This window comes from Cololabis saira, chromosome 8, assembly GCF_033807715.1.
Source record: "Cololabis saira isolate AMF1-May2022 chromosome 8, fColSai1.1, whole genome shotgun sequence".
In the NCBI taxonomy this organism is placed as follows: domain Eukaryota; kingdom Metazoa; phylum Chordata; class Actinopteri; order Beloniformes; family Belonidae; genus Cololabis; species Cololabis saira.
Window position 1 is genome coordinate 42,508,974 of NC_084594.1, and position 13,554 is coordinate 42,522,527.

Below are 13,554 nucleotides of genomic sequence, written 5' to 3' on the forward strand. Positions count from 1 at the left end.
TCTTCTGCCCGGAGCAAGGCTTTGTGTCCTCCCCTCCTACACGTCATTCAGGAAGCCAATTAGCACAGAGCCTCATTATCATAGCCTCCTCTCCCCTCAGAATCCCTCACAGAAAATGGGGTAAGAAGCGGTAAAACTAAATGGCCCACAGGCTGAATTTCTGTTTTATGTAGAAAAAACAAGCTTTAGGTTGTTTTCAAGACATTCAAGGCCTGTTTAAAATATACATTAACTGCATAATAGGTCCCCTTTAAAGGTTATGGCAGAAAGTAGAAACTATCAGATATCGACCAATCAGATTAAGGGGCGGGGCTAATTTGCAGCAATTATGTTCAAGGACTCAAAACTGAGTCCGATGACACTACCCACAAGTCTTTATGTCAAACAATGCACCTTCCAATAATCATATCTACCTCATTCTGCTGCACCTTTCACTTTTTAAAAATTGTATATGTTAATAAGAGCTGTCATTTGTCTATACACAATCATATGCTGTAACAATGCCCCTTTCAATAACCATGTCTCTCTCATACTGCTGCACCTTTCACTTTTTTTAATTGTATATATGTTAATAAGTGCCAAATTTGTTTATTTACTGTTTGCTACTTTTTAAATCTGGGTACAGTGAGCGAAATAACCAGAGTCAAAATCCTTGTTGGGCCTGTTCAACCTTGGCCAATAAAGCAAAAGTTACGACTGGCGCTGTGTAGAAACAGCACGACCTCGGTTAGGCCCACCATGGCAGATAAAAAGCTGCTCCGACCGTCGCACAGGCGTGGTAGCATCAATGTAAGCAGCAAGGGCCCGTAGGTGGCACAAAGGGCTTGGCCTACCCTCCGCTGGCTGGGGGTCGAAACGGGCAAGCTGGATAGGCTGATTAACATGAGTGCGTGGCAGGACCTTGGGCAGGAACGCCACGTTCGGCCACAACGTAACCCCCGAACCATCTGGGTTCCATCTCAGGCATGACCCGCTTACTGACAGGGCATGTAATTCACCAACTCGCTTTGCCCATGTCATAGCGAGGAGAAAAGCTGTCTTCATTGAAAGCCACTTTAGGTCCACCTGGGCCAAGGGCTCAAAAGGTGGAGAAGAGAGGGCACCTAGCACCATGGACAGGTCCCACACTGGGGCCCTTGGGGTCCTCGGGGGGCGCAGTCTCAGAGCCCCCCTGAGAAAGAGAGAACCCAATCTGTGACACCCCACGGTGGCATTCTCAACCCGGGCATGTTGCGACAAAATGGCCGCTATGTACACCCTTAAGGTGGACTGAGCACGGCCACCATCCAGGAGGGACTGAAGGAACTCCAGGATCGTGGCCACGGGGCAAAGCACAGGGTCCTCTGCCCTGTCTGCACACCAGGCAGGGAATCTCCTCCACTAGCACTCATACTGGAGCCGGGTGGAGCCGGCTGGGGAGGCGCCATGACGCGCTGCAGCAGAGCCTCTGCAGCAGTGGAAACCATGGTTTCCCTGGCCAGAAGGGGGCTACCTTCTGGAGGACCCTCTGCAACGTCGACAGGATCAAAGGTAGTGGGGGAAATGCGTACAGGAGCCCGTCAGGCCACTTGTGCCCTAGGGCATCCTGACCCAGAGGACTGGTCTCCTCTGTCCAGGAGAACCAGAGGGGGCAGTGAGCTGAGTCGCCCGAGGCAAAGAGGTCTGCTCTGCCGAAGAGGACCCAAATCGTCTCCACTACCTCCGGATGAAGCCGCCACTCTCCCGGGGGAGGCTTGCGTCGGGAAAGGAAGTCAGCCACCTGATTCCTGTCCAATGGCAGGTACATCGCCCGTAGGCTGAGCAGGCGAGGAGCAGCCCACGTCAGAAGGCCCCGGGACACCTGCAGCAGCTGTGCAGACCTGGTGCCCCCCTGGTGGTTGATCTGGGAGACAGTGGACATATTGTCTGACCAAACCAGCACATGCCTCCCCCACAGGTGAGGTAAAAAGTACTTGAGTGCGAGGTGCACAGCCCGGAGCTCCAGCACGTTGATGTGGCATGCGCGGCCCCGGGCAGACCACTGCCCTTGGGCAGGCCTGCCGCGCCAAACAGCACCCCACCCCGAGAGGGAGGCATCCGTGATGACGGTCTCCCGAGAGGAGGGAATAGCGCCTAAGGGCACACCCCCCAGCAGGAAGGCCCTGTCTTTCCAAGGTGCCAGGGCATGGACACAGACCTGCGACACCCAGACCAGCCTGTGCCTGTGGCTCTCGGCATCCAGACGAAGGCTGTTCAGCCACATTTGCAGGGGGCGTAGCGACAGCAGGCCCAAAGGTACAACAGCTGAGGCGGCTGTCAGTTTGCCCAAAAGCTGCAGGAACTGGATGTAAGGCAGCCGTCTGCCCCTCCTGAATCGGGGAAGGAGCTGCAGGATGTCGCTCACATGCCGTGGTGAGAGACAGGCCCTCATGGTCACCGAGTCAAGCTCCAATCCCAGGTAGGCGACTCACTGGGAGGGAATCAGACAGCTCTTTCCTCTGTTCACTGTGAGCCCCAGCCTGGCCACATATGACAAAAAGAGGGCTGTGTCCTCTACCACCTGGTCTCGGGATGGCACACATACCAGCCAGTCGTCCAGGTACGGCAGAATCTTCATACCCCGTGCCTGCAGAGGAGCAAGGGCTGCCGCCACGCACCTGGTGAAAACTCTCGGGGACAGGGAGAGCCCGAACGGGAGCACCCTGAACTGATAATGGTGGCCCTGGTAGGCGAACCTCAGGAATTGCTGGTGACGTGCCGCGATCGGCACGTGAAAATAAGCGTCCTGTAGGTCCACCATTGTAAACCACTCCCCCTGACCGACTGCTGTGGTCAGCATCCGGAAGGGCAGGGCCTTCATGTACCTGTTGAGGCCTCTCAGGTCCAAGATGGGACGAAGTCCGCCGTCTTTCTTGCTGACGACAAAGTAGCTCGAGTAGAACTCCCCCTGAGATGTTTGATTTTGAACTGACTACATGAGCCTGGAGTGCTATAAAAAACTTTTTTTGATGGTGTCTTGGTTTGAACTGTTTTCAAACGCCCTGCATTTAATCTTGGTTGATGGGAACACATATTTCATCTTTAATCTATATAAGCATGTTTTCCTTTCTGGAGCAAAGACTACTCAAGAATGCTCCAGAAAGCCAAATATACAGTCAAATGTACTTAATAGATGAATTTACGCAGTGAATCACATCTCTCTGGAATGAATGCAAATGATGTGCAGTATTCACTTCTTTAGTTTTATGTATGTGGGTTTGCAAGAACCGTTCTCTTATACACTATGTTTAAATAACTGTTTATCATTTTTCAGTCTTTTTTTATAAGGTTCTCCAATTATCAGTAATAGTAAAACCTGCATTATCTACACAAAATAATCTTCAGAACAAAATGGGAGTACCGTATTTTCGCGACCATATGGCGCACTGTGTGGAAAGGCGCACCCTCAGTTTTGTGTGTCATTTTTGGTTTTAAAACACACATATGGCGCACCGACCCAAAAGGCGCCGTCTACGGAGACGGAGCTGCACAGACACGCGTTGCAGAACACACACGCGCTATAAAATACAGCGGAAGCAAAACTTAGTTTGATATTTTATTTCACTTTTCACATCAATCAAACCCTTCAAAGGTTCATATTCTGTTTCTGCATTAAAGAATTTAAAAAAAACCACCGGGTTGCTGCACATAAACCTGTCTCAGCCACTGATCATCTCCTCATCCATCCAGCCCTTTTCATTTCACTCTGGCTGGAAAAGTCTCTTTAGGGAACGCTTTTCTTTTAAAAATCCCGACCGCGGCGGTCCCGGGTCCCGCTCCCCGTCTGCTCCCTCGCGCTGGACCGGGTCCGCTCCCCGTCTGCTCCCTCGCGCTGGACCGGGTCCGCTCCCCGTCTGCTCCCCCGCGCTGGACCGGGTCCGCTCCCCGTCTGCTCCCTCGCGCTGGACCGGGTCCGCTCCCCGTCTGCTCCCCCGCGCTGGACCGGGTCCCGGGTCCCGGGTCCCGGGTCCCGGTCCGCCCCCCCGCGCTGGTCCTGCGGCTGTCCCGGGTCCCGCGTCCCGGGACCGCCGCGCTGGACCCGCTCACAGGGGAGCCGGTACAGGGATGTATGCGACAGGAGCTCCGTTAATTCAGCTGCGCCAGTCCGAATTTCCAGACCTGTCTCAGCCACTTGATCATCATCATCCCTTCATCCAGCCCCCCCTTTTCATTCACCCTTATAATGACTCCGGCTGGAAACGTCTTATGCAAAGTTTTTCTTTTAAAAATCACCATAGGTTTCTGTCCATCAGCTGCGCCAGGCAAGCGCCACATAAACCAGTAAGTGTGTGTCGCGCCGCGAACACACCCGCGCATGTCGGGACCCGGTACCGGGTTTGTAACCGACAGATTTGGCTGCAAATTTCGGAGGGTGAAGCTGATCTGACCTGAGACAGACCCCAGAAATCTCTGCTCTTAAAGCGGCCAGGAACCAGGTGATCGGACCGCTTTGGGAACCAGGAAGTCGGGCTGCAGCGGCGCCCATCACCGCGGCTTTAACCGGGGAAAGTGACCGGTTCCGACCGACCGGGACCGGAGCAGCCCACATGGACTGGTAGAAGGGGTTCCCGGGGGAAGGGCACCGGCATTTCAGCCGGATCTGCAGCGGGGATGCGGCTATCGGACCCGCAAACCCACGGCAGGTGCTTCCTCGGTTCCGACATGCAAAACACACGCGTGCTGCAGAACACACACACACAAGTGTGCTTATTTAAATAGAGCGGGGCAAAACTTAGTTTGATTGTATTTTATTTCACTTTACACATCAAGCAAATCCTTAAAAGTTTTCATCATCTGTTTCGCATTAAACAGCTCAGTGGAGTCTCATTCACGTCGCAACTCACGGGGGCTTCACCCGCCCCCTTCTCCCTTTACCGTTCTCATGGGGGCCGGCCTTACATTACCGTAATTCAGGTAATAGACACGGCGCACCGTTTCAAAAGGCGCCCGGGACATTAAAAAAAAAAAAAAAAAAAAAAAATGTGCGCCTTATGGTCGCGAAAATACGCAGGCAAAAGACAGTTTTAAAAAAAAAAATTTTTTGTGGCACTTTATTCAAGAGAGAGAGAATGGAGACGACATGCAGCAAAGATGCACAGGCCGGGATTGGAACCTGCGACCGCTGCAGGAGGACTGTAGCCTCAGTATATGAGCCGTTGTTTGAACCACTGCGGCCCCAAAAGACTTTTGGCGGCCTCCTTTTGGCGGCCTCCGCAGAAGCAGACACTTCTGTTAGATTGACCCGCACCGATGTTTGTGACCAACATTGTGATTCTATCATATCACTGTGCAATAATAATAATAACCACAATCATATGCTGACAATGCACCTACCAATAATCATGTCTACCTCACACTGCTGCACCTTTCACTTATTAAAAATTGTATATATGTTAATAAGAGCTGTCATTTGTTTATTACCTATTTACCAAATAAACATGATTCTGATTCTGATTCTGATATGCAGCTTTAAGAGTTGTTTTAAGAGTTAAAGGAGCATGAGGCTCCTTTTAAGAAATGAGACTCTCTAGCGCCACCCTTCACCACGACGGCCGTCGGGGGTACTGCAGCCAACAGTGAAGCCGGCACGGGAGAATGGGGAGAACGCACATGCAGCGTCATGTGACGTCACATCCGCAGGACAGCGCGGGAGAAAAGGCCCCAGCCTTGCAGCACATTTTGCAGCACACAGCCTGTTCAAGGCAACGGACAGATATGCTAGAGGGCTCACTCTTTTTGGTTCGGAACGCTTCATCTGACATTATTACTAGAAAAATTAAAACGAATACAATTTTTTTTCATAAATCCAGCCTCAAGCTCCTTTAAGAGTATTTTCTGCTTGCATCTTAAACATGCAATCTATGTGTGTTTACAGTACGTCTTCCCGTTTCTCGACCTTCATTTGATTTGAAAAAAACCCAGGGTGCATCTGACAGGAATTGGAAGGCGGGAACGTCCTCGCATCAGCGCTGGACTCGGTCCAGCATGACGAAGCTCTGCTCGGTCCGCAACAACGCTCACGAGCAGCTGGACTTTGTTACGCTCAGAAAGTTGGGAAAGACTCGTATCTCATCACGGCACTCTCGCCGTTTCGGATTTATCCGTCTCCCCAAGTTGGAAACCCTCGTTGGGGCATATTGACGACAGCACCGCTTCCACCCTTCTTTAATTGACCCTTTGTCAGCCTTCTGATTGGTCCCTGTCTGACCAATCAGAAACATCCTCCTCCGGTTGGACCAAACAGCTGCCTCTCTCATTCACATCAATGGAAAAAGTGTAGTTTTTACTTTCCTTGTATTAACATTTAAATAACTGCATTATTTATTTTAAAAACATTGTATTAGTAAAAGGAACACTTGAAGTGTTGTGAGGGTGCAGCGTATTTTTATCCCCAAACTGGCAGAAATCCGATCCGTACTTCCAAAACAAAGTCGGCTCGGCAGCAGCTACAACCCATAGCTACAACCGCAAAAGCGTTTATTTATTTATTTATTTATTTATCACACAGAAAATAAATATAGATGCCATTAAAAACTCTGATTAAGATATTGGGAGCTTATAACTTTTGTTATATAAAATATATCATGTATATATACATAAATAAATACATAAATGACTAAGTGAATCAGAAGTGATCAGGTTAAGTAACTTATTCATCTTCTCCATTTACACATTATAGAAATTAAGACAAAATAAGGGGGGGTTCCAGTCACATTTAACATCTCTGGGATCGATCCATCAGCCACTTTGGTTAAAACCGTGCAGCAACAGCTGTACCACCACCTCTCCCAGCATGATGGTTTGCTTGCGTCCCATCGCTCCTGCAGCTGCCAGCTTTCCCTTCTTCTTCCCTCACTTCCCTTGGTTTTGGGAGTCAGGGGCAGGCGGCGGTTGACAGGACTGTGCAGACCAGGGGACAATTAGGGAGGCGTGGGAGAGACAGCTGGACCTCTCACCAATTACACAAACTATGATCTGGAACCACGCGGCCGGTTTAATGGGGGCTCACGCTGCAGTCATTTAAAAAAGTCGAGTTGGTGCAGACCTCTGGACTATCATCAGTGAGGAAATAAAATAACATTTTTATTTATCTTTACAGTCAGAAAAGTTACACAGTAGTCAGTGAAAGTGCGTTCAGAGCAGGACTTGTTTTAGCTTGAGTTTAAGACGGCAAAATGAAAAAAAATGTAACAGAATAATACGTGACAGTGAGAAGAGACTGTGTGTTAGTAAGTCTGTTAGAGACTGTTAGTAATCTCAGTGTTTGTCGGCCAGTTTTATCCGTCACATCTTCACAACTGGTCCACTTCTAGCAGAGGATGGCGTGTCTACGTCTGCCATCAGGCCATCATGGCGGGTATTTTCTTGCCGAGCAGCATGTTCTGCAGCTGCCGGATCCTGCTCCCCTGCGGCAGCGCCAGGCTCTTCTCAGCGTCCTCCTCTTCCTCCAGCAAATGCTCAATGTAGCAGGAGGAGCAGAGCAGGACGTGGCCCGTGGCCTGCATGGAGAAGATGGTCCATCGCAGAGCCTCCCTGCAGGTACGGAGAGAGGAGGGAACGCATAAGTGTTCATTCAAATGCGTAGAGACATAACCGGAAACTAACTGGAAGCATTTGTGATGCAGAAGTATATTTAACCTGCAAAGATGAAAATTTCGACCATGTTCCATCAAAAGAAAACATAGACAAACATGACAGACCAAAACAGTTAAATAGTCATTTCTGGCATCAGATGTACTTCCTAAAACTGCTCAAAGGTCTCTTAAACCTGTTGCAAAGCGGTGTGTGCATCATACACTGCAAATACTCAAAATCTTACCAAGAATATTTGTCTTATTTCTAGTTAAAATGTCTCATTTTTAGTCAAAAAATATCATTACACTTAAAACAAGAGTCATCACCAGAAAAATAACTTGTTATTTGACAATTTTTACCTGTTTCAAGTAAATTTTCACTTGAAATAAGTAGAAAAATCTGCCAGTGGGACAAGATTTATCTTCTCATTACAAGCAAAAAAATCTTGTTCCACTGGCAATTTTTTTCTACTTATTTCAAGTGAAAATCCACTTGAAACAGGTGAAAATTGTCAAATAACAAGTTATTTTTCTGGTAATGACACTTGTTTTAAGTGTAATGAGATTTGTTTGACTAAAAATGAGACATTTTAACTAGAAATAAGACAAATATTCTTGTTAAGATTTTGAGTTTTTGCAGTGTATTTGACAAATATAATCCTCTGCAGCGATGACATAACGTCATGAAATTAATCTCAGTAAAACCCAACCATTGTTCTTCTGTGATCACGGCATCTTTCCTCCCACACACCTCCCCCAAAAAAAAGTAATAACTTCCCATTTTGTATCTAGGGGTCATTTTTAAACACAAAAAATGTTGTAAAAGAATAATTACAGCCAATAGATCTGCTTGCCAATTATTCCACATTATCAATGTTCATCCATGATGAAATTGATTTTTTCAAAAAGCCTTGCGGCCATGTTGAGGGAAAAAAAGAGACTAAGCTCAGTTATATAATAGTTCAACACAAAAGCATTAAAAATGTATCAGAAGGTGTGGGATATTCTGCAGGCTCCTTCACTCACTTCAGCACATTCTTGGCAGCGTAACAGCGCAGGTCATAGGACACGGAGTAAGCGCCGTACAGGGTTGCTTTCACATTCAGACAGCCGATGAAGTCCTTGGGGTTGTTCTTGTACAGGTCCAGGGTCAGCTTGGCCACATCTGTACGGTTTTGTTCGGCCAACTGATTTCTGCAGAGGTTCTCCTGCGAGGCGACGGGAGGAGAGATGAAAGTGAGGTTAATCGAGCACAGACGCATTTGTTGCTCTGATTGAAGCCAAGTAGCAGCTCCCGCTTCCTCTAAAAATACAGTTTTATACTCCACAATGAAGCTGGAGAGGATGGAAAAAGAGACACACAGAAAAGGTCAGTTTGAGGTCACGGCAGCAAACGTTTTGGGGAGGGGTTTGCAAATTGATTTCATGCACCAATCTCTATGGAAATGAATTGCTTTTGTGTGGATGCTATTCAAATTTGTTGTCAACCCTGGGTCTTCTTAATATTCAGCCCCTGCCTTTTATTTCTCTGAAAATCATGAAAGGAGAAACAAAGCTCTGCACACCAGCTGAATCAATATCATAATCTCAGATTCAGCTTAAAGGATGAAATATCTCACTAAAGTTGTACTTCTTCATTTTTCTCAGGCTAAAGATGTGTCTGCAGGATTGTCTCAGAAAATTAGAATATTGTGATTTTCTGTAATGCAATTACAAAAACAAAAATGTCATACATTCTGGATTCATTACAAATCAACTGAAATATTGCAAGACTTTTATTATTTTAATATTGCTGATCATGGCTTACAGCTCAAGAAAACTAAAATATCCTATCTCAAAAATTATAAAATAATATAGAAATATAATTATAAATTAATTAATATAAAATATATTAATAATTAATATGAAATATTAAACTGTAAACCATAATCAGCAATATTAAAATAATAAAAGGCTTGCAATATTTCAGTTGATTTGTAATGAATCCAGAATGTATGACATTTTTGTTTTTTTAATTGCATTACAGAAAATAAAGAACTTTATCTCACTATTCTAATTTTCTGAGACAGTCCTGTATAGTTGAGCTGCTTCATTAAATAAAAGTAAAACAGACATCTTCCTACAAAGAATTACCAGGCTGCAACGCTCACGCTCAGGAGCGTTTACAGTCGTTGATAAAGAGCGCCATCGGGTGGCCGGTGTGAGGAAAGGCTTACGGAGCGCGGGTTCCACTTCTGTCCCTTCTCCAGGACCATGAGCACAGCGTTGCCCGGCAGGGTCTGGAAGAAATCCTCTGTGTCCACACCGGTGCCGTCTTCATCCAGAACCAGCTCACACGCACTCTCCAGACTAAACGAGTCACTGGCCTGAGAGCAACCACAATAAATGATTCATAATCATCACGTAGACTTAAATGTGTCACAGGTCATGAGAAAAGGACATTACGCAAGATGATGCAACTGGAAGCGTGTACAAGGGTCACGCAAAACGTAATAAAATGAAATAAAATGATAAGAAAAGAGGTTAAATGATAAAAAGCACAGGTTGTTAAAAAGTAAGGGCAGTAGAGTACAGCAGGTACATCTCATTCTTACAATGGCAAGAATTACGTTTCTATACGGTCAAAACGTACAAAGACCGGGTCAAATACAGTATTAAAAAAGTAATCTGTAACCATTTGTACAGTGAATTAAACCAATTTGACAATTCTATGCCACAATGCCTGTTTCCAGGTCTTATTTCACACGACTGAGGAGAACATACAAAGACCGGGTCAAATACAGTATTAGAACGTAATCTGTGCCAAACCAATTTCACAATTCTACATCAGTCTTTTTTTCAGACCTGCAAACACAATAACATCAGATAACAGAAACTTAATTTCCCACACGGTTTTTGTATAGTTATTATTTTTGTCTTAGTTAGATTTTCAGGGGTCTGTCTGCTTAAAGTTTTATCCTGATTAATAAATACTACATAGCAACACTGTCATATGAAGATAAACCTATTGATATTTTAGCTAAAAACTCAGTTGTTACTTTGACCCTTGGATGTTATAAGGATGACATTACCAGCTGCTGAATATTGTGGGAGAATTTACGCAATATGACACAACTGGAAGCGTGTTCAAGGGTCACGCAAAACGTAATAAAATGAAATAAAATGATAAGAAAAGAGGTTAAATGATAAGAGCACATGTTATTAAAAAGTAAGGGCAGTAGAGTACAGCATGTAAGTATTTAATTTAAGAGTACGCTTGAGTAAACAGTAATGTTTTTATCCTGATTTAAAGGATCTACAGTTGGATCAGACCTCAGGTCTACAGGAAGTTTGTTCCACCGGTGAGGAGCAGAATAACTGAACGCTGCCTCACCTTGCTTGGTTCTGGTTCTGGAACCACAACAAACCAGATCCAGATGAAGCTCAGGGGTCTGGGAGCTTCATAGGAACTTACAGATCCAGATGAAGCTCAGGGGTCTGGGAGCTTCATAGGAACTTACAGATCCAGCATGCTACTTTTAGCCACTATGCTCCAAAACTGTGGAACAGCCGGAGGATCTGAGAGGAGCTGCAAATGTGGACATTTTTAAACGTAGACTAAAAACTCATCTCTTTGGTCTGGCTTTTATGTAGCATCAAATTTTATAGTTTTATAATGTTTAACATTTTTTAAAGGTATTTGTTTTATTTATTTATCTATTTCTTGTAATGTTTTTATTATTATATTTTATTGTTGTGGACTGATTATTTTTTAGCCTTAATCCTTGAACTTTTATCATTATTTCATTTTAATTAACTATATTGTATGTCAGTGTGCATTGGTCTCCCAGTTTTTATTTTTTTGTTTTTATTATGCTTATTTTTCAGTCAAAATGTCAAAGCACTGTCAAACACAGTATTTTATGGATGAAAGGTGCTATACAAATAAAATTTGATTGATTGATTGAAGCATGGATTCTGGTCCAAGACCATTCAGGTCTTTGTAAACCAGCAGTAAGATTTTAAACTCTATCCTTTGACTCACTGGAAGCCAGTGTAGTGATTTCATGACCGGTGTAATGTGGTCCAGTTTCCTGGTGTTTGTAAGGACTCTGGCAGTTCTGGATCAGCTATCTGCCTGATTGATTCACTGGTATCAGTTTCACTCCTCCTCACCTTGTTGATCAGGTCCAGCAGCGCGTCGGCCATGATGCCCTTCTTTAGAGAGCGCTCAGCGTTAGTGACTCTGAAGGGCTTGGGCCGAGGAGCTGCAGCTGAGAGGAGCTGCTGGCTCACGGAGCTGCTGGCCGACGTCACCACCCTGAGAGAGAGAAACATTCAGCCATTAGGTCAGGAATCACATGCTAAACACATATATATATCAATGTGTGACACCATGGGCTGCGCGGGGTACTGGTCTTACTTGGAGAGGGTGGAGGGAGTCAGGAGGCTGAGAGACTTCATGGCATAATCCATCTGAGAGCACATCAGCCGGAAACTTCAAGCAGATCTGGTTGAAAACGTTTCAAAAGTAAAGTTAAGATTCCCAACAGGTCTCCAGGAGAGGCCGGCCGGCCCCTACCGAGTAGCCAGGCCTCCCCTCGCTTATTTAATCTGATTTGAAGATTTTATTTTGAACATGCATGTTAAAAAAGAATACAAAAAAGTAAAAAAATATAATACAAATGTACAAATACAGGACTGTCTCAGAAAATTAGAATATTGTGATTTTCTGTAATGCAATTACAAAAACAAAAATGTCATACATTCTGGATTCATTACAAATCAACTGAAATATTGCAAGCCTTTTATTATTTTAATATTGCTGATCATGGTTTACAGTTTAAAAAAACTCAAATATCCTATCTCAAAAAATTAGAATATTCTGGGAATCTTAATCTTAAACTGTAAGTCATAATCAGCTATATTAAAATAATAAAAGGCTTGCAATATTTCCGTTGATTCGTAATGAATCCAGAATGTATGACATTTTTATTTTTTTAATTGCATTACAGAAAATAAAGAACTTTATCACAATTTTCTAATTTTCTGAGACAGTCCTGTATACAAATACCTCCAATTATATACATAAAAATTACTATAAATCTATATATCGACATATGACTATAAACTACTATAACTATAAACTATAACTATAAACTATAAATTTATCATAATGTGTAAAATAAAATATTTTCTCTAAAAAGATCTAAAAAAAACAAGATTTTCACATAAAGACAGATCTTACAGGTAAGGAAGCGTGAAGGTTCAGCAGTTCTGATTCAGCAGTTCTGGTTCAGCAGTTCTGGTTCAGCAGTTCTGGTTCAGCAGTTCTGGTTCAGCAGTTCTGGTCCTGGTGGTGAATGCCGGCCGTGGGGACGGAACGTTCCTCTTCAGGTGCTCGTCCTCGCAGATTCACAGTTCTCTGGCTACAGCTTCTTGCACCACTTGGTCAATGAACTTTGTGCTGATGACTGTTGAGCTGGTTGCAAGTTGTCAATTTTATTGAGAAACTCTCCGTGGACACTCCCACGAACCCTGTATGACACCGTGTCACAGTATGCATGAGTGCTGCACCAAAACAGCAAACACACTCTACACTTCATTGCTTTTTCATGATATAAACACATGAAGATTCTGATTCAGAGGGGCAAAACAGCGACTATGGGGACATTTAAAAAAGGAAAGAAAGAAATAAAAACTTTTTTTCCCCCATAACAATGACGTTGGTTCCTTTCTGCACTGTACCTTTTTCTGTACGCCAAAGTGAGGTCTTTCTGGCCTGATATCTGCTCCACTTTAACCAGGATCTCAGGAGTTAGTTTCCACTGGACCCTGAACTGGGTTTATTGGGGAACTTCACATGTATTCGTGGTTCTCTAAACAGTGCACAACTCAAATTCATGGAAGCTGCTCTGTGTGTGGCCAAGAAGTGCATTGCAGTGTCATTGAAATCTGATTCCCCTCTATATTTATCGACAAA

At 44.6% G+C, this 13,554-nt stretch overlaps 1 protein-coding gene across 1 annotated transcript; it reads right to left on the reverse strand.

Moving 5' to 3' along the window:
- Positions 1–6,494: 6,494 nt before the first annotated feature.
- On the reverse strand, positions 6,495–13,033 carry cidec (cell death inducing DFFA like effector c). Its single transcript, XM_061728736.1, has 6 exons — positions 12,820–13,033; positions 11,995–12,081; positions 11,748–11,892; positions 9,809–9,958; positions 8,619–8,800; positions 6,495–7,551 (listed from the first exon to the last, which is right to left on the reverse strand). Exons 2-6 carry the CDS (start codon positions 12,057–12,059, stop codon positions 7,359–7,361), a joined length of 735 nt encoding a protein of 244 aa, XP_061584720.1. The 5' UTR covers positions 12,060–12,081; positions 12,820–13,033; the 3' UTR covers positions 6,495–7,358.
- Between the last annotated feature and the right edge of the window lie 521 nt (positions 13,034–13,554).